The following is a 22497-nucleotide window of genomic DNA, read 5'->3' on the forward strand; positions in this document are numbered from 1 at the left end:
ATATTGTGAAATTTTGGAAATTCACCCACACTATTATTGTCAATTTTAAGCCTAAACTTAAATTGCACTTTTTCAGAAATTTTTGACAACAGCAGGCCTATCTTTGTTCAAAAACAAACATTCTCTAATTTCATAGTGTAATTACTTGAGAAATAGGTCTATTTTAGAAAATTTTTGGATGCTTACAAAAGCATATTTTTAAGAGGTTTTGTAAGAAATGAGTGTTGTGGATAACTTCTTTGCTAGCAAATTAGTGTTTGTGATACACAGTTGCTATCACAGAATAGCTCATGTGGAAATTAGATGTATATCAGCATGAATAAACATACAACTGAGAATTTTTGAAAGTTGCCATTTTCATGTGCACAAACTATTTCATAGTAAATCACCATTTGTGATTTGGTTACTGTAGCACATGTTATAACTAGTATAGTGTGTTACATTTAGTTTTCCCTTTCATGTTGATTGTATCTTATCTACATTTGTGTTTTTGAGTTTGTTAATGACTATAACGACAAATAGTTTTAGCAAATTGGTAATTTTTACTGCAGGTCTTTCTGTTGCCTTAATATAAATCTTCTTTGTGTACTAATTGCTTCGGTCCTTAAAAGAAATAAGTAATATTTAAATGTCAACACACTACCAATATAATTAGCAGGATTTTTAAAGTTATCTGTTCACTGTCCTGTATAACACTGCACCAACCACAATACAGAAGCAGTGTGAATCCTGTCCTCGAACATGGGATGAGTTAGTAGCTGTTCATAAGCAGTTGGAAGTCGCCATGACTAATGTCAAATGATGGGCAGCTGCTGTGAATTGGTGTGTTGGGAGAGCTATTGAGTGTTGTGTACAGTGGGTACCAAAGGTACCTCAAGTATTATCCCGTCCTGTGGATCTTGTCTTCTCTGTGGGATCTTACATTACTCATCCACCTAACTGCAAGTGGCGTGTCGATGGTAGATCTAGCATCCTGTGCAGGACAGACAGGGACCAAGAAGGACTCAGGGTGTTATACCAACTGCCCTAACCAGCCCAGCAAGTCTGAAATGTTGTCATTTCACTGATACTGAAACTATTGAGCCAATGGGACTCACTTCACCTGTTTGGAAACCTGCTGTGTCCTGTCTGAAGAGGAAGCAAAAGCAAAAAGATAGTGTCTATTAACCATCAGCAGTTCAAACATACAACAAATAATTGTACCCCTTAGGGAAATAATAGCAAGGGACAGGAAGGAGCACCACATTCACTCAGTATATATGCCTGGGGGTCTCATTCAACATACTGAGATGGCTACTCTAGCAGTCACCACGAGAACAGGGTGCAACCAACTGCAGATTGTGGCACACACTGGAACAGACAATGCCCATCATCCGGGTTCTGGGGTCACACTTGGATCGTTCCAGTGACTGGGAGAGAGCCTTGCATGTGGAGTTTCAAAGAAGTGCATGATTTGAAGCATTGTCTCCAGAACTGTTAGAGGTCTGCTGGGTCTGAGATGAGTGGAGACACTGAACCACAGAATTCGAATATTCTGTGACAAGCTCAGCTGTGTTTTCATGGACTTGCACCATAGCATTGAGACCAATAGTGCCCAGCTTAATCGCTACGCAGGAATAGCTAGACACAGAAGCATAAACCACTATTGGAAAGATAAATACCATGTACAGGAACATTAAAGAGGCATTTGGAGAAAAGAGAAGCATTAGTTATGAATATCAAGAGCTCAGATGAAAAACAAGCCCTAAGCAAAGAAGGGAAACCTGAACAATGAAAACTGTGTAAAGAGGAGCTACACAAGGGATATCAACTTGAAGGCATTATTACACAAATGGAAGAGGGCATAGCTGAAGATAAGATGGGAGATATGATACTACGAAACGAATCTGACAGAGCACTCAAAGACCTAATTCGAAATAATGCCTCTGGAGCAGACAACATTCCACCAAAACCACTGATATCCTTGGGGGAGCCAGCCACAATAAAACTCTTCCATCTGCTGTGCAAGAGGTAAAATACACGTGAAATACCCTCATATTTAAAGAAGAATGTAATAATTCAAAATCCAAAGAAAGCAGGTGTTGACAGGTGTAAATATTACCAACTATCAGTTTAATAAGAATTGGTTATAAAATAGCAAAAACTCTTTATAGCAGAATGGAAAAACTGCCAGAAGCCAACCTCGGGGAAGATCAGTTTGGATTCTGGAGAATTGCAGGAATACGCAAGGCAATATTGACATTACGACTTGTCTTGGAAGATGGGTTAAGGAAAGGCAAACCTACATTTAAAGCATTTGTAGACTTAGAGAAAGGTGAGTGGGGAGTGAGACAGGTTTGTAGCTTACTACCAATGTATTGAATCTGTACACTGAGAAAGCAGTACAGGAAACGAAAGAAAAATCTGGAGGTGGAATTAAAGTCCAGAGAGAAGAAATAAAATCTTTGGGGCTTGCTTAAGACATCGTAATTCTGTCAGAGATATCAAAGGGCTTCGAAGAGCAGCCGAATGGAATGGACAGCGTCTTGAAAGGGAGATATAAGGTGAACATAAACAAAAGCAAAACAAGGATAATGGAATGTAGTGAAATTAAATCAGGTGATACTGAGGCATTTGATTAGGAAAAGAGTCACTTAAAGTAGTACACGAGTTTTGCAATTTGGGCAGGAGAATAGCCGACTGGTAATGGCAAGAACAGCGTTTATGAAGAAAAGAAACTTGTTAACATCAAATATAGATTTAAGCATTAGGAAATCTTTTGCTGAAAGTATTTGTATGGAGTGTAGAACAGTTTAGACAAGAAGAGAACAGAAGCTTCTGAACTGCACTGCTGCATAAGAATGGTGAAGATTAGGCGGGTAAATCACGTAACTGATGAGGATATACAAAACAGCATTGGGGAGAAAAGAAATTTGTGACACAACTTGCCTAAAAGCTGGAATTGGTTGATAGGACACATTTTTAGATGTCAGGGGTCAACCATTTAGAACAGAAGAGAAGTGTGGGAGCAAATATTTTAGGAGGAGACCAAGAGATGAATACAATAAGCAGGTTCAAAACATGTAGGTTGCCATAGTTATTCAGAGAAGAAGGGGCTAGCACAAGATACGAGCAGCATAGAGGGCTGCATCAAACAAGTCTTTGGACTGAATGCAACAACAGCAGCAGAAACAACAACAGCAACAACAACAACAACAACAACAACAAATGTCATCTCATTGAGGACCTTGAAACTTAGCAAAGGACAGAGGCATGTACAGGGGCTATGGCTCAAGTTTAAAAGAATAGATGTCCATGCACTGGATAGATACGTGTCCTGTTCATAATGGGATAGGCCTTCCATGGTATACACTCACTGTAAAAAATCTGTTAAAGAAACAGACTACCGCATAAAAGGTGTAAAACAAAGCATATGGCTATAGACAGGCAGATGCTGAATGAAACGCATTTGGCTGTCGAGACAGCAATGTGTGAAGCCTTCAATGACTACTGTAGCAGGATATTGTGGGTGATCTTTAATCTAATCCAAAGAAATTTTGGTCGTACATAAAGTCTGTTGGCAGAACCAAAGTTAGTGTTCAGTCAGTTGCAAATGAGACACGAACTGAAACTGACGGTAGCAAAGCAAAAGCAGAAGCAGAAGTGCGTGTGCCATTTTTGAAAGTTCCTATACAAAAGAAAACCCTGGAGAACTGCCGTAATTTAATCCTTGCACGACTGAAAAGATGAGCGAAATATGTTAGTGCCCACGGTGTTGAGAGACAGCTGAAATTGTCAAAATTGAACAAAGCTCCGGGTTCTGATGGAATTCCTATCATATTCTGTCCTGAATATCATAGAGCCCTCAAACAAAAAATCATGCCTAGTCGTCTGAAGGATGCACAGATCACATCTGTTAACAAGATGGGTTGCAGAGAAGTGATCAACAGAACTACCATAAAATATCCTTAACATTGTTTTGTTGCAGAATCTTAGTACATATTCTGAGCTGAAACACAATGAAATGTCTCAAAAAATTGACCTACTCCACACCAGCCAGCATGGATTTGAAAATGTCAATCATGTGAAACCCAACTTGCACTTTTCTCACATGACATACTGCAAGCTTTTGATCAAAGCAACCCGGTAGATGTGGTATTCGTGATTCCCAAAAAGCACTTAACTCACTATTATCGTGTGTATTACCATAATTATGATACAATCATAATGGGTAAGTGAAATTTGTGACTGTATGGAGGATATTTTGGTAGGGAGGATGCAGCAAATTATCTTGGATGGAGATCCACTGACAGATGTAAAAGTAACTCTGGGTATGCCTCAGGGAAGTGTGCTGGGTCCCTTTCTGTTTATGTTGTATATTAATGACCTTGCAGACAGTACTTACAGTAACCCCAGACTTTTAATATATATGACACAGTTATCAAGTACTGCCTGAAAAAGGTGCATAAATAGTCAGGTCGTGATAACATTTCAAAGTGTTGTAAAGATTGGCAACTTGCTTCAAATGTTCATATATGTAAAAAATCCTATGACTATAATATTAATGAGTCACATCTGGAATTGGTCAACTCTTACAAATACATAACATTTTGTAGGGGTATAAAAATGGAATAATATCATAGGCTCACTCAAGCGTAAAGCAGGTCAAGCGTAAAGCAGGTGGTAGACTGCCGTTTATTGGAAGAATTCTGAGGAAATGCAACCAGTCTACTAAAGAGATAGCTTGCAAATCACTAATGTGACCCAACCTAGAATAGAGATCAAAGAGTGTGGGGCCTGTACCAAATAAGACTAACAGATGACAATGAATGTGTAGAGAAAAGGGAAGCAGAAATCGGTACATGTTTGTTTCAATCATGAAAGAGAGTGTCACAGAGGTGCTGAAAGAACTGAACTGGTGGACTCTTGAAGACAAGCGTAAACTATCCCAAGGAAAGCATATGCACAAAGTTTCAAGAATCAGCTTTAAATGGTGGCTCTCAGAATACACTGTAACCCCCTATGTATGACTCCCATAGGGATAATGAGGACAAGATTAGATTAATTATACATGGAGACATTTAAGCAACCATTCTTCCTATACTCCGTACGTAAATGGAATGAGGAAAAACCATAATAATTAGTAAAATGGGAAGTACCATCCGCCATGCACTTTACAGTGCTTTGCAGAGTAGCAAATAGGTATGTGATTGATATACCTACAAATATTTGGACATACTAGTATTTTCTCTGACCTGTATAAACTGATACACTCGGTTGGCAAGATATATCTAACTATTTATTGAACTATTAACTACAGTCCACTACACTGAGTATCATATTTTATGGAATATAAGACACATTTTTTCTTCAAAAAATTGCCTCCAAAATCCAGATGCATCTTATACTAGAAATTAATATAAAAATGTCCAGTGTTGGATTTTAAATTCCTGCCAGCATTAAAAATGGATATAAATTCAATGCAGCAGGAAACCTGTCTCTATCTGCCAAAACTGATAGCAGTGCACTGATGGGCTGAACATGAATTGCGGGTATCCACAAGATTGCTAAAACTGTCTCCCTCTCGCTCTGCCATCACAAACTCGGGACACTGTCTAGCCTATGACACATCACTGCACTTTACAGTGCCAGTGAATTTGAATTGAAAGGGATTTGTGTTATTGGTAACAGTACAATATTTTTGTTAGTAGCTAGCTACTAACAAAAGGTATTTGTATCATGTGGGCTATAAACTGAATGTAATATGTTAGCATATGCAGAACAATGTGGAAATAGAGCAGCTGAGTGGCATTTCAGTCCTCCACCAACAGAAAAAAACCATCCGCAATTGGTGGGCAGTAAAGAAGAACTGGGAAAAAAAAAAAAAAAAAAAAGAGAGAGAGAGAGAGAGAGAGAGAGAGAGAGAGAGAGAGAGAGAAAGACTAAATGTGCAAATTGAGGACTGAATATAAATTGGCAAAAACTAGAAGATGATGCATTGAAATGGATTCAAGGACACCATCGAAATTGCCTTGGAATTAATATAAAAATGATTCAAATACATGCTCATAAGCTAGTGCTACATTAGAACTTAACATACTTTAAGGGTGGGGTTGGTTGGTGATATAGATTTATGAAGCATCATGAACTTAGCATCCGAACCAAAATCAAAATATCTCAAAAAATGCCACAAGAATATGAAGAGAAAATATTATCTTTCTATTGCTTTGTTATTCAACATCAAAAGAAAACCAGTGTGGAGCTACGCCAAATAGCGAATACGAATGCTGACATTTGATGTGCCGAGTAACAGTAACCAAACTGTTGCCAGGAAGGTGCTAAAACTGTAAGTACGAAAACAAGTGGACGTGAAGCAATGCACTGCACTCTTGGCCTTTAATGTTGTGCTGACAGTACTAAACCTAATCCAATGATCATTTTCGAGTGCAAAACAATGCCAAAACCTTCTGAAGTTCTGCCAGGTGTTGTTGTTCACATACATGATAAGGGTTGGATGGATGAGTCTGTTATGAAATTATGGATTGAAAGAGTGTAGAAGAGAAGGAACAAGGCTCTACTGAAGAAGAGTTCTCTTCTTGTGCTACATTAGATTAGTAGTCAACTGAAAAATTCTGTGAAAGAGAAACTGAGACAGGGAAATACAGTGCTTACTGTTATTCTGGGAGGACTTACTTCATAATTGCAACCTCTTGATGTCTCAATAAATAAATTATTTAAAGTGTATATGAGAGATGAATTGAATAAATGGATTATGGATGGGATGAAACCCAACATGAATTCATACCAAAGGGAGCTTGAAACTGAACTACAATCAAACAAGTGTGTCAATGAATACAACAGACATGGTCTACACTGACAGAAGACATTGTTGTTAAACCTTTCAAGAAGTGCACCATAAGTAATACTCTCGATGGCAGTGAAGGCCATGTTACATGTGAAGAGGACAATGATGAAAATGAAGAAGAAAAACAAGAAGGTTCAGATGATGATTTTCAGGAATTTTAAAGGTCAGTTAAGTTTTGTAAACTAAGAATATATATATATATATATATATATATATATATATATATATATATATATATATATATATATATATATATATAAACAAAGATGATGTGACTTACCAAATGAAAGTGCTGGCAGGTCAACAGACACACAAACAAACACAAACATACACACAAAATTCAAGCTTTCGCAACAAACTGTTGCCTCATCAGGAAAGAGGGAAGGAGAGGGAAAGACGAAAGGATGTGGATTTTAAGGGAGAGGGTAAGGAGTCATTCCAATCCCGGGAGCGGAAAGACTTACCTTAGGGGGGAAAAAAGGATGGGTATACACTCGCACACACACACATATCCATCCACACATATACAGACACAAGCAGACATATTTAAAGACCAATATATATATATATATATATATATATATATATATATATATAAAGCTTCTGTAACTTACCAAACGAAAGCGTTGGTACGTCGATAGAAACAATAACAAACACAAACACACACACAAATTTCAAGGTTTCGCAACCCACAGTTGCTTCATCAGGAAAGAGGGAAGGAGAGGGAAAGACGAAACGATGTGGGATTTAAGGGAGAGGGTAAGGAGTCAATCCAATCCCGGGAGCGGAAAGACTTACCTTGGGGGGAAAAAGGGACAGGTATACACCGCACACACACACATATCCATCTGCACATAACAGACACAAGCAGATCTGGCTTTCCAACCTAATAATAAAATGGTAAGAATGTTATTTACAAAAAACTGCTTAAATATTAAGGTGCATCTTTAGTCTATTAAATATGGTATTTATAATTAGCATATAGTAAAAATTTTAGTTGCTGCACATTTTCAAGAATACAGTTCATGGCTTTTCTTTTTAGTGGTCATTCAAATGTACTATAACACTACTGGTACATCTTTGTATAGTACTTAGGTTGGCCAGATATACACTTACATAATTAGCAGTTACTCAGACTATACACTATTGTTTACAACATTATAAGTTAACAGAATTTTAATGTGGGATAAGATGACATGAGTTACTAAACCGTAGGATTGTGTGTACATATGTACAGTAGGAACTGTGTACTGGAAAAAATAATGAATAACTCCAGGGCACATCTTCTGGAACAGTACAACAGTCACGCTAGTGGACAAGTGCTTAGCAAACAAAGATTGCTTTTCCTTCCTTTTTTCTGCACAAATTCAAGATGTGAAGGCAAACTGCAAATGCATTTCAGGAAGCGTGTGCGGCTGGCAGTAACAGCATACTGCAGAGCATATGCTTTCAGCACAAACTGGTTGTGTGCCTCGATTATACAGTGTGTGGCAAGTCACATTCATTGAAGAAACTTACCACACCAGTGTGTGTAACACGATAAATTTGGCAATCTAGTCATTCTCATTATAAAAACAGGTCACACTGAAGGAAGATAAGGAGTGAAATAGCAACGAAGCTTCATATTGATGGAAAGTGAATATTTTTTTGTGTCATGTTGTCCTGACAAAAGTAATTAATACACATGTATCACATATTTCTTGCCACTAGTGAAATTAGATGCAACTGATAAAGTTGTGTAATACTACTTTTGTTAAAAATAAAATGTTATAAAGCAGAAATACTTGGTGAATTCACTTTTACATATGTCAAGCTAACTATAAGCTTTTCCTCTCGAGACACAGTTGAAAGGAAATTGGTGCAGGGTACTCTAGTGTGTGCATCAATCTTTTTTAAAACGTAATCAAACATAGACACAGACATTCATGGGATGTAACAGGATCTGATCATAAACTCTCATACAATGCATTAAACTCTCCAAACAATTCTTTCAGTTTCACTATAATACTTGGACCTTCCTTTACAATGAATAAATCAACATTCAGAAATGTATTTCCTACCAGTATCAAATTGGATAACAATGCATCTGACTCTACTCTTTGTCTGAACTCTGCAGGACACTACTACACACTGCTGAACACAGAATTGCTAGTCAAGACACTACAGTATCGGGTTGCATTACGACATCACTGGTATTTCAGGTCCTCGCCACACTAAAGTAATAGCCTAATACACACTATTACTCCTTTGGAGGAAAGATATGCAAACACATCCATGGCACATCAATGGGCATCCACATGGCACTCTCCTGTGCCAACCCGATCATGGGCTATCCAGAGGACACTTCCCTAGCCTCCAAAAACCCCAAACCTGTGGTCTGGTTCATGTTCACTGACGACATCTTCATGATCTGGACACAGGGCCAAGACCCCTTATCAACATTTCTTTGCAACGTCAACATCTTCTCTCCCATCTGCTTTACCTGATCCTACTCAACTGAGTGTACCACCTTCCTGGATGTTTGTCACCTAATCTCTCATTGCTCCATCCATGTTAACCTAACAAAAATGAACACTGCCTGTATTTGATAGCTATCATCCCTTCCAACCCAGAAATATCTCCCATACAGCCTGGTCTCCCAGGGACGGTGTATCTGTAGTGACAAGAACTCCCTTGCTCAGTATGCTGAAGGTCTCGTAAAGGCCTTCACAAAACAAATGTCCCGTGACACAATCCCACATCCATTCATCACCTGCCAAGAACCAGCCAGAAAGGATCATCCCCTGTCACTGAATACCATTCCAGGCCAGAACACCAGAACCAAATCCTTCATTAGGACTTTAAAACAGAGTACCTAACATCACACCCTGAAGTGGGGGACATCCTACCAAAGTTCCTTCCCACCTCTCCTAAACAGGTGTAACAGCAGAATGAGATTTTCACTCTGCAGCGGAGTGTGCGCTGATATGAAACTTCCTGGCAGATTAAAACTGTGTGCTCGACTGAGACTCGAACACGGGACCTTTGCCTTCGCGGGCAAGTGCTCTACCAACTGAGCTACCGAAGCACGACTCACGCCCGGTACTCACAGCTTTACTTCTGCCAGTATCTCGTCTCCTACCTTCAAAGGCAAGATCCCGAGTTCGAGTCTCGGTCGGGCACACAGTTTTAATCTGCCAGGAAGTTTTCAGGTGTAACAGCACTGCACAATCTCCATGACATCTAAGTCCATTGCTATGCCATTCCCAATTCCAACCCTTTGCCGGAGGGATCATGCATCTGTGGAAGACCCAGATGCAAGATCTGCCCAATCCACCAACCCAGAACTTCCTGTTCCAGTCCTGTCCTATCCTGTCCCACTAGAGGCAAGGCCAGCTGTGAAAGCAGTCATGTCATATACCAGCTCTGTTGCAATCATTGTACAGCTTTTTATATTGGTATGATTACTAACCAACTGTATAGCAGGAGAAATGGTCGCCACCAACCTGTGGCAAAAGGCAAAATGGACCTGCTTGTGGCACAACATGTCACTGAATGTAACATCCTTGATTTCAATGGATGCTTCACAATCTAGGATTTATGGATCCTCCTCTCCACAATCACCGCCTTTTCTGAACTGCACAGATGGGAGCTATCCTTACAACACATCCTCTGCTTCCAAAATCATTCTGTCTTAGAGTAATCTACTGTCCCCACTCCCTACAGCCAACGGTTTCTGCCTGCTCTGTCCTATTATCTCCTCCCCTTTCATGTCCACCTTACCCTCATTGTATGCTACTCTCTGTCAACAAACCCACCCGTCTTTTCCCCTTCTCTGCTCCTCTCGTTTTCTACTCCCCCCCCCCCCCCCCAACAGCTTCCCAATGCTGTACCTGGTAGCCTTGTCCTGCCACCATATAGTCCCTGCACACTTTGCCAGGCTGGGCTGACTTCTCTCCCACCTCTTCTCCTCACCACCACCTACCATATCCTGCCATTCAACTCCCTGCCTCACTCCACACTGCTGCTTCCTTTGCCGTGACACAGTTGCATTTTTGAGTGGTTGGAGATAGCGGTCATGTGCGTGAGGGGTGCGACTGCATGTGCGCGCACGCAAGCAGTCACACCTCTCACACACATGACTGCTATCTCCAGCCACTTGAAAATGTGTGTGCACGCACGCGCGCCTTTCTGAAGAAGATTTTTTCTTATTACATAATGTATAGTATACCGTAACTATCAAGTGTTTCACTTTTCTCAGTTGCAACAAATAATCAGCCATTCTGAGTGATTCACATTTAAGGTTGTTGAGCAAGGTGGCTGGATAACAACGTTCATTCCCTTTAGCCACAATATATGTCATATGGATGTACATTGTGCCACTGTAGACTTTTTTCTGGGAAAATGTACCGAATAACTTGAGCGTACACTTAATCTTGATGTCACTGAGGTAGCTGAAATAGTAACATATTGAAATTCTAAGCTGCACCAGTTGCTATCGATTGGAACTTCTATATTATTCCTAATTAATTTAGAGATATTGCTATTCTACTTCTTTCAGATTAAATTCACCTCTACAATCGTTCTCATTACAGTCCTCTCAGCTGTGTATATTTCATGTTGAGAATATACTTTAATGCAAAACAAAAAAAATAATTACCAAAATGAACTTTTTGATACTTTTCAAAATGAACTTTTTGGTTTTTGTTTGGTGCTTGTGGCAAATTGAATCATATATAGTGATTTTCACTTTTTCATTCTCCTATAATTTTGAGAAATGAAGTTCTAAAGCAGTCAGTATTTTGATACAAAACATGAAATTATGGCTAATGCACTAGCTTTTTGTCAAATGTTTTACTTTTTCGGAAAAAGTTTATGACTGCAAAATAGCTTCAGGGCAATCTGTGAGAGAGCAGAAATTACTCCCCACAGAAAATATCCCAAAATATGACCAAGATTTTTACATTGAATGAAGTTATGTACAATAACATAATTTTAAAACAAATATTCATCACAAATACAAATCTGTGATGTATACTACCCCAAATAAAGAATGTGCAAAAAGGATGATTTACTGGAGTTACATTAGAGGTAAACATCCCTATCATGAAAAAGATGAGCACATATTACTTACTTTTACGCATTTGTTGTTTACGAGCCAATTGCTGTAGAGGTTGCTGATAAAGTGTGTGCTGAAGAAACTTATTTGCCACCAACTGTTGTGCTTTTTTAATGCTTGAACCAGAAGCTGAATACTCTTCACCTCCAAATTTTAAACTAACACTGAAAGTTCTCTCATGAGGTGGTCCCTGCATATCTATCAAAGAGTACTCAGGTCGAACCTAAGAATGGAAATAAAAAGATGATCTGAGCAGGAAAATGATAATTCTTTCAATCTATAAGGAAAAAGTTGTGTCACTGAAATTAATCCGACACAGTTAAAATTAATATTATGAAAAGGATAGTTGCTGCTCACCATAAAGCAGAGATGGTGACCAACGCAGTTAAAATTAATATAATGAAAACACACATATATGACCACAGTCTCTGGCTGCCGAGACCACATATGTGTGTGCGGCCTCAGAAGCCAAGAGACTGCAGTCACTTATATTTGAATTGCGTTTGTGCCTGTGTGTGTGTGTGTGTGTGTGTGTGTGTGTGTGTGTGTCCTATCTCCAACAAAGGTCTTGTTGGCCAAAAGCTCATTTTCTGAGAGTCTTTTCGTTATGCCTCTCTGCGAGTCAGCATTTCCACTATGTAGTGAGTAGCTACTATCCTTTTCACAAAATTGTTACATTCCATCCTGAATTTTCCTTTGTTGAACAGGTAAAATTAAGCTGCATATCATGTTCCTTGTTACATTCCATCCTGAATTTTCCTTTGTTGAACAGTTAAAATTAAGTTGCATATCATGTTCCATGTAAGTTCACTGCAGCCATTAACAGGAGTACTATCTCTGGACTGTTTTCTTAGAACATGATATAGTAATGTAGAATTGCAATGTTATAACACACTGGCTTGCAAAAGAGTAGTTACTCCAGAAAAAAATATTCCTTCCATTTAATTTTTAAGCCCTTGGATAATATCTGGAAATGTCTTTTTCTGTGAACCTCTCCATACATCATTTAGCAAAGATTATATAAATAATATTTTAACTTGCTCAAGATACACATAAGTAACAAATAATAACAATTACAAACTAGCTTCACTATTTCAAATGAGCACTACGTATTTACTGTCAAATGGTCCTACAAGGTAAACACATAAAATTTCTGACAGCACGTTTTCTGTCCAGGATTAGGAGTGTTTAGAAGGCTTAACTATTAGATGTGTTGCATGTTAATAGCAAATATCCATGTATAGTACACAAGTTTCAATTGTTAAACAGTTTGCAAACTTCAAAATAAATTTTTATATTTAGGGCACAGACTCATAAATTGCACCACTTTCAGCATTTTTCTGAAATCCAATAAAAATTATCTAAATGCAGTACTAATAGTGTTTAACCCATTCTCTAGACACATAGGCTGAGAGTTTCAAAAATAAATTATCTACAATTTAATAGATATAACAAAATAGGTGGAGAGGTACAAAGTCGTACAACTTATAAGCAAGTCCTTTACCACTGGCGTTATAAATTATACTGCAAAAGATTTTCTCAACTACAGTAAGAAATACAGAAATTTTCTGAATATGACAAATATTTATTTTACTTTTTAAGACTTTAGCAAACAAAGCTGAGCTCTTAAAACATATTCATTTCTAAAATATTAGGCTACTTTAGGACTTACACTGAACAGTTTCAACAGTAGCCACTCATTCAAGTATGCAGTTATCAAAATAAAATACTTTTTTCCTCGCACTTTAACATATCAGCTATGGAACCACAAACAAATTTGAGGAACTTGATCATTTCTTCCTCTTTGCCAACTTCAAATATCTTGCAGAACCAGCTTGATGAAACATTGTTCATTAGGTTTTGGCAGTTTTAATTGTGTTAAGCCTACTTTTGTTTTTCTCAGATTCTTTGTGAAGGAGAAGCCTCTTGTAAGGACTACTGGTGGTCTCAACAGCAGATGATGTTGCTCTGTTCCTTTTTTGTTTTTGCACAGTTGGAACAGGGTGGATACCTTTTGAGCCTAATGACAATCTTCGTTACTACATGTTTGTTTCATAGGCGTTGAAGGATTCAGGAGTGCACAATTACCATTAGTTTGTATTGAGTTTCCTGCGTATTCTTGGCTCCTGTCTACTCATTTATTCTTTGTCATTTTTTGCTTCTGATTTTGCATCAGATTTAGTCATCATGAAGCCTAAATCTTGAAAAATATGTGGACAGAATGGCCAGATCCCAGTTTTGAAGAAGCCTCTGACATAATTTTGTAACAGCCCTGTCATAGGACTCTCTTACTTCAAGGGCCTGCCAGATCAATTGTTGAGATACGCATTGAGGCTTCAGGAGTACTATGTTATAGCGGTATAAATAAGTGGATGACAAACACAAAGACAATGACTGCCTTTCAAGGAATCATTTGAAAGAACACAGCAGTCATAATTGCGTTAAATGATTTTGCTTCTGAACAGATGGAAGTAAGTGGTGATGGAAATGATAGAAGCCTTGAAGGAGGAGGAACCACCTAAAGGAAAATTCCAATCTTATGAATAGAAGAGGAACTATGATCCAATAGGGTTGTTTGTCATCCCAGGTAATCTGTAGCCAGTTATCCTGAAGTATTTCCATAATGCTCGAACATCTGGTCACCTGGGACTCGCAAAGACTCCAGAAAGAATCAGACAAAGGTATTAATGCACACGAATCTACCAAACCATTAGGCACTACTTGAACTGCTGTAAGGAATGGCAAATATGGAAGCATGTGCTGTAATTACCTCTGATGACTAATCATGCCTGCAGCACCACTATTCCACTGGGATTGGAACTGACCTCTTGGAGAGCTTCCCAAAGTTGGCAAACCGGAACTGATGGAGAACTGACTACATCAGTAGCTATGCTGTCACCAAACCTGTGCTAACTACCAAATCTCCAGAAATTACAAAGTTCCTTGTAGAACATGTCATTGTCAAACACACCCTGTGTGGTGATTTCTGATCATGGAAATTTTCCAGTTGAGACTAGTGTTGTTGTTGTGGTCTTCAGTCCTGAGACTGGTTTGATGCAGCTCTCCATGCTACTCTATCCTGTGCAAGCTCCTTCATCTCCCAGTACCTACTGCAACATACATCCTTCTGAATCTGCTTAGTGTATTCATCTCTTAGTCTCCCTCTACGATTTTTACCCTCCATGCTGCCCTCCAATACTAAATTGGTGATCCCTTGATGCCTCAGAACATGTCCTACCAACCGATCCCTTCTTCTGGTCAAGTTGTGCCACAAACTTCTCTTCTCCCCAATCCTATTCAACACTTCCTCATTAGTTACGTGATCTACCCATCTAATCTTCAGCATTCTTCTGTAGCACCACATTTCGAAAGCTTCTATTCTCTTCTTGTCCAAACTATTCATCGTCCATGTTTCACTTCCATACATGGCTACACTCCATACAAATACTTTCAGAAATGACTTCCTGACACTTAAATCTATACTCGATGTTAACAAATTTCTCTTCTTCAGAAACGCTTTCCTTGCCATTGCCAGTCTACATTTTATATCCTCTCTACTTCGACCATCATCAGTTATTTTGCTCCCCAAATAGCCAAACAGCAAAACTCCTTTACTACTTTAAGTGTCTCATTTCCTAATCTAATTCCCTCAGCATCACCCGACTTAATTAGACTACATTCCATTATCCTTGTTTTGCTTTTGTTGATGTTCATCTTATATCCTCCTTTCAAGACACTGTCCACTCCATTCAACTGCTCTTCCAAGTCCTTTGCTGTCTCTGACAGAATTACAATGTAATCGGCGAACCTCAAAGTTTTTATTTCTTCTCCATGAATTTTAATACCTACTCCGAATTTTTCTTTTGATTCCTTTACTGCTTGCTCAATATACAGACTGAACAACATCGGGGAAAGGCTACAACCCTGTCTTACTCCCTTCCCAACCACTGCTTCCCTTTCATGCCCCTCGACTCTTATAACTGCCATCTAGTTTCTGTACAAATTGTAAATAGCCTTTCGCTCCCTGTATTTTATCCCTGCCACCTTTAGAATTTGAAAGAGAGTATTCCAGTCAACATTGTCAAAAGCTTACTCTAAGTCTACAAATGCTACAAACGTAGGTTTGCCTTTCCTTAATCTTTCTTCTAAGATAAGTCGTAAGGTCAGTATTGCCTCACATGTTCCAGTGTTTCTACGGAATCCAAACTGATCTTCCCCGAGGTTGGCCTCTACTAGTTTTTCCATTCGTCTGTAAAGAATTCGTGTTAGTATTTTGCAGCTGTGACTTATTAAACTGATAGTTCGGTAATTTTCACAACTGTCAACACCTGCTTTCTTTGGGATTGGAATTATTATATTCTTCTAGAAGTCTGAGGGTATTTCGCCTGTTTCATACATCTTGCTCACCAGATGGTAGAGTTTTGTCAGGACTGGCTCTCCCAAGGCCGTCAGTAGTTCCAATGGAATGTTGTCTACTCCAGGGGCCTTGTTTTGACTCAGGTCTTTCAGCGCTCTGTCAAACTCTTCACGCAGTATCATATCTCCCATTTCATCTTCACCTACATCCTCTTCCATTTCCATAAAATTGTCCTCAAGTACATCGCCCTTGTATAGACCCTCTATATACTCCTTCCACCTTTCTGCTTTCCCTTCTTTGCATAGAACTGGGTTTCCATCTGAACTCTTGATATTCATACAAGTCGTTCTCTTATCTCCAAAGGTCTCTTTAATTTTCCTGTAGGCAGTATCTATCTTACCCCTAGTGAGATAGGCCTCTACATCCTTACATTTGTCCTCTAGCCATTCCTGCTTAGCCATTTTGCACTTCCTGTCGATCTCATTTTTGAGACGTTTGTATTCCTTTTTGCCTGCTTCATTTACTGCATTTTTATATTTTCTCCTTTCATCAATTAAATTCAATATTTCTTCTGTTACCCAAGGATTTCTACTAGCCCTCGTCTTTTTACCTACTTGATCCTCTGCTGCCTTCGCTACTTCATCCCTCAAAGCTACCCATTCTTCTTCTACTGTAGTTCTTTCCCCCATTCCTGTCAATTGTTCCCTTATGCTCTCCCTGAAACTCTGTACAACCTCTGGTTCTTTCAGTTTATCCAGGTCCCATCTCCTTAAATTCCCACCTTTTTGTAGTTTCTTCAGTTTTAATCTACAGGTCATAACCAATAGATTGTGGTCAGAGTCCACATCTGCCCCTGGAAATGTCTTACAATTTAAAACCCGGTTCCTAAATCTCTGTCTCACCATTATATAAGCTATCTGATACCTTTTAGTATCTCCAGGGTTCTTCCATGTATACAACCTTCTTTCATGATTCTTAAACCAAGTTTTAGCTATGATTATGTTGTGCTATGTGCAAAATTCTACCAGGCGGCTTCCTCTTTCATTTCTTAGCCCCAATCCATATTCACCTACTATGTTTCCTTCTCTCCCTTTTCCTACACTCGAATTCCAGTCACCCATGACTATTAAATTTTCGTCTCCCTTCACAATCTGAATAATTTCTTTTATTTCATCATACATTTCTTCAATTTCTTCGTCATCTGCAGAGCTAGTTGGCATATAAATTTGTAATACTGTAGTAGGTGTGGGCTTCGTATCTATCTTGGCCACAATAATGCGTTCACTATGCTGTTTGTAATAGCTTACCCGCATTCCTATTTTCCTATTCATTATTAAACCTACTCCTGCATTACCCCTATTTGATTTTGTGTTTATAACCCTGTAGTCACCTGACCAGAAGTCTTGTTCCTCCTGCCACCGTACTTCACTAATTCCCACTATATCTAACTTCAACCTATCCATTTCCCTTTTTAAATTTTCTAACCTACCTGCCCAATTAAGGGATCTGACATTCGACGCTCCGATCCGTAGAACGCCAGTTTTCTTTCTCCTAATAATGACATCCTCTTGAGTAGTCCCCGCCCGGAGATCCGAATGGGGGACTATTTTACCTCCGGAATATTTTACCCAAGAGGACGCCATCATCATTTAATCATACAGTAAAGCTGCATGCCCTCAGGAAAAATTACGGCTGTAGTTTCCCCTTGCTTTCAGCCGTTCGCAGTACCAGCACAGCAAGGCCGTTTTGGTTATTGTTACAAGGCCACATCAGTCAATCATCCAGACTGTTGCACCTGCAACTACTGAAAAGGCTGCTGCCCCTCTTCAGGAACCACATGTTTGCCTGGCCTCTCAACAGATACCCCTCCGTTGTGGTTGCACCTATGGTACGGCTATCTGTATCGCTGAGGCACGCAAGCCTCCCCACCAACGGCAAGGTCCATGGTTTATGGGGGGGGGGGGGGGGTTGAGACTAGTATTAGAGGTTAATTTCACACCGTGGTGTCATCCAGAGGATGACAGTTGTCACTCGTCCACAGACAAATGGTCTCACAGACTCTGGTAGATACGTACTTAATGTATGCTCTCAAACAAAGAAATAGGGATACAATACTGCTCATGGTGACGCATACAACACAACAAAGCAAGACACTACAGCATCACATCCCCCACCCCCTTTTGTGTGTGTGTGTGTGTGTGTGTGTGTGTGTGTGTTCTATGGCTGTGAGGTCAAAATGACACTGGTTGCATGGTTCCCGTTTCAACCAGATGATATTCAGTATAGCTATGTGAAACATCTCATCACCAGGACCAAAGAAAAAAGACAGCTTGTTCACATGTGGACCTTGTATGCTCAAGAGAAGGACCGAGAGTGTTACTATGTCAAGCACCAACTAGTGGGATGCAGCCCACGAGACTTGTTTTGGATTTTTACAACTGTGTGGAAAGTAGGATCACAGCAAAAATTACTATAGTGCTCCTTTAGGCCGTATCGCAACCTTCACTGCTTGTCAGATGTCACACAGGAAGTAGAGAATAATGACCATTCCTTAAGAAGAAAAAATGCAGAGATGTATCCATGTCCTCTGTATGAATATGTATTACAGTCCAGAGGCACTGATGAATGATGGAAAGTTCAAGGAAACTGAGGAACCACTCAACAACTGTGAAGCTTCGATGGGAGAGCCTACCTTTCATGTGTGTTATAGTGAAAAGGATATGATAATGCAACCAGAGTGCAAGAACATGCCAGCACCATCACACTGAGGACCACTGATGAGATCTAGATCCACTGATGAGATCTAGATCCAGAGTACTGCAAACAGCTTCAATGGGAATTTCCGAAACAGCAGGTCATTAATGTTTCTCTAGGAGAGTGAGCACTGCCGCAAGCTGTGGCACAGGTAGTGTACGAGGTGTGGCTAGAAAAAAAACGGACTAGTACTGGTGAAATAATAAAACGAATGCAATAAGGCTGAAAGTCGCGTGGCCTGTCACGTGACTCTCGCTCCGCCTACTGCTCGAGTTTCATCTGCCTCCTGCACTCAGTCTGCCCGTGGCGTCTGTTTTAAGTCGTTGACGTTTTGTCTGTGCGTCGGAAAATGATGAGTGTACAGAAAGAACAGCGTGTTAACATCAAATTTTGTTTCAAACTAGGAAAATCTACAAGTGAAACGTTTGTAATGTTACAACAAGTGTACAGCGATGATTGTTTATCGCGAACACAAGTGTTTGAGTGGTTTAAATGATTTATTAAAGATGGCCGCGAAGACACCAGTGATGACACTCGCACTGGCAGACCACTGTCAGCAAAAACTGATGCAAACATTGAAAAAATCGGTAAACTTGTTCGACAAGATCGCCGTTTAACAATCAGAGCAGTGTCTGAGTTAACAGGAGTTGACAAGGAAAGTGTTAGGCAGATTCTTCATGAAAGTTTCAACATGAACAAAGTGTGTTCAAAAATGGTTCCAAAGTGTCTCACAATTGAACAGAAGGAACGCCGAAGAATGATTTGTTCTGACATCCTGAAAAACATTGAAAGTGATCCCACCTTCTTACAAAATGTTATTACTTGCGACGAATCGTGGTTTTTTACTTACGATCCCGAAACTAAACGCCAATCGATGCATTGGAAAACTCCTGGTTCTCCACGACAAAAAAAAGCACGAATGTCAAAATCGAAATTCAAGGCAATGATGATTGTTTTTTTTGACATCAAAGGGATTGTGCACATTGATTGGGTACCAGAGGGACAAACAGTGAATCAGCATTACTACATTAGCGTCCTGGCTACCCTACGTGAGCGAGTACGGAGAAAACGGAACGATTTGTGGAGAAAAGAGTCATGGATCCTTCACCAAGACAATGCCCCAGCTCACAGTGCGTTGTCAGTGAAGACGTTTTTGGCAAAACACAACATTCCCATCTTAGATCATCCACCCTACTCACCTGATTTGGCCCCCTGTGACTTTTTTCTTTTCCCTAAAGTCAAGTCAGCTTTGAAAGGAACTAGATTTGAGACTGTTGAAGCAGTAAAAGAAAAAGCGACGGAAGTAATGTATGGACTTACCGAAAATGATCTGCAGCATTGCTATGAACAGTGGAAAATTCGTATGGAGCGGTGTAGAGACCGAGGAGGAGAGTACATTGAAGGAGATAACATGAAATTGTAAATAAATGTTTTTTCCAGCATCAGTCCGGTTTTTTTCTAGCCGCACCTCGTATGTAGTGGTTAGCATCACAGTTTGGCAAGCTGCAGATTGTCAATTCAAACCTGACCACCAGCAGTTATTCTTTATTTCATATTTGTCATTTCTGGAAATTTTTTGAAAGATTTTATGATTATATTGCTTGTATATTCTCAAATACTCGATGTTAATATAAATACCAGCATGTGTGATATTAGCTGTATAAATAGCTGAACTCTCTGTCCAGGAGACATAATAAACTCGATCTCAGTGCTAAGTGTTTTGTTTCACTGCTGACTCTGCTTTCAGATTTGTTATTGACTGTAGTCTTGCCATGACAAATTGCTGTCAGGGTTTCTGCGAAACCATTTGTCAACTGCTTGGTTGTAATAAGCTGCAAGTGGCTTAAAGAAGGCAATGTTTATTGGCCACAGCCTTTGACTGGTATGTGTAGACAGGTAAACCATGAAGACATCATTATATCTAGACGCAGTTATAGCACATAGATTTTTCGTATGTGTTGCATATCCATGTAATATTATTAACACCTTCCTGTCATAATCACATTTCACAGTTTCAATTAAGTGCACCATTCTCTGAAAAACAATTCACTAGTCATCCAACCACTCTATGAAATAGCAATTTTGGTGACAGGTGGAACTCCAAGTTTTAAATCATCAGAAATCATTTTACATAGATACTAGGATGGTAGGCACAAACATACAGAAGCACTGAAACAACAAACACATGTGGTATTTGTCCCCTCTCTGCATTAGTTACAGCCCTAACTTGGTGCTATCCTCTTCACCCAATGATCTTTTGAGGTTTCTGTGGATATGCTAGTCTCATACATATTGAAAATCTGCTTAGCCTGAAAATCATATTTGCTCACTAACTCAGAAAGAATTTTAAAAAAGTACATGACTTTTGTGACAGCTTCTTTATTCAAGCCAAATGCTCTAGCTGCCAAAGTAGCTTCTGCTTGGTGCATAAATAACAAAACATGCCAAATAATTAAGGTATAATATCATAATTTACCTGCCACCCCATTGAGAATTGATGAATAGACCTGTTTGATTCGGCCAAATCGAAAGTTAACTTTCCCTAGCAAGCTCAAGAACATCTAAACATGTGGGATTCAAGTAACTGAATGTGATCTACCAGTTCAGCTGCAAACTCCACATGTGGGTCTGTACTACATCCAGATTTCTTCAACACATAAGCAATATAATTACTAGATCAAATCAACTGTTAAAACATGTACAGTGAACATTATTTTAAAATGTTCCAGTATAGTATATGAGGAAAGTCATCGTACAATTTATAAGGCAAGGCTATGATTTTTAAAGTTACTTTTTACTGTACAGAAGCTAGCGCCATATTAAATGTTGCTATGCTTTATTTTCATTGAACAAGTGAAGTTATATGCTATATAAATTATAAGTACACATTACATGCCTGTAAGAGGCAGGTGCTAAACTTCACAAACAAATACTTACTTCCTCAGAGCACAAAATTAACTTGGACCCACACCAGAATTGTCAACAGTCTGTCTGTTCAACTAATCATGTACAACAGTTAGGTACAATGTGACACACACTGGCTGGCTAAATAAATTAGTGGTACAATTTAAAAGGCATTACAATTTATAAGATTCTATCCTATTACACTAACTTAACTGAAGTTGGGGAAAACTCAAGATGCTAATGTTATTACTAATCTGCAGTATACGAGGTCTATTCAAAAAATTCTGGAACTTTGTCCACAAAATTTTTCTACGCTCAACTTTTAGTTATTGGACATGGTCTCCTATGAAACACTCATCTCCAAAATTGAAACACCGCTCCCAACACCATTTCCACTTGTAGAAGCAGTCTTGGTATGCCTCTTGCTGGATTGCACAAAATGCCATCCGCAAGTTTTCTTTTATCTTGTCTATTGTTGCAAAACTTAAAAAAGTCTGCAGGGGCAGATCTGTAGAGTATGAAGGCAAGCACAGTGACTTC

At 39.2% G+C, this 22497-nt stretch overlaps 1 protein-coding gene across 1 annotated transcript in view; it reads right to left on the bottom strand.

Annotated features, from left to right (window-relative positions):
* Positions 1-22497, bottom strand: part of LOC126194933 (maternal effect protein staufen-like) — a 201056-nt gene that overhangs the window by 81469 nt on the left and 97090 nt on the right. The window contains exon 5 of the mRNA XM_049933319.1: positions 11958-12165. Coding sequence (XP_049789276.1) covers positions 11958-12165 — 208 coding nt within the window. The remainder of the gene's footprint in view (positions 1-11957; positions 12166-22497) is intronic.

The sequence above is a fragment of the Schistocerca nitens genome, chromosome 1, assembly GCF_023898315.1.
Source record: "Schistocerca nitens isolate TAMUIC-IGC-003100 chromosome 1, iqSchNite1.1, whole genome shotgun sequence".
Lineage (NCBI taxonomy): Eukaryota > Metazoa > Arthropoda > Insecta > Orthoptera > Acrididae > Schistocerca > Schistocerca nitens.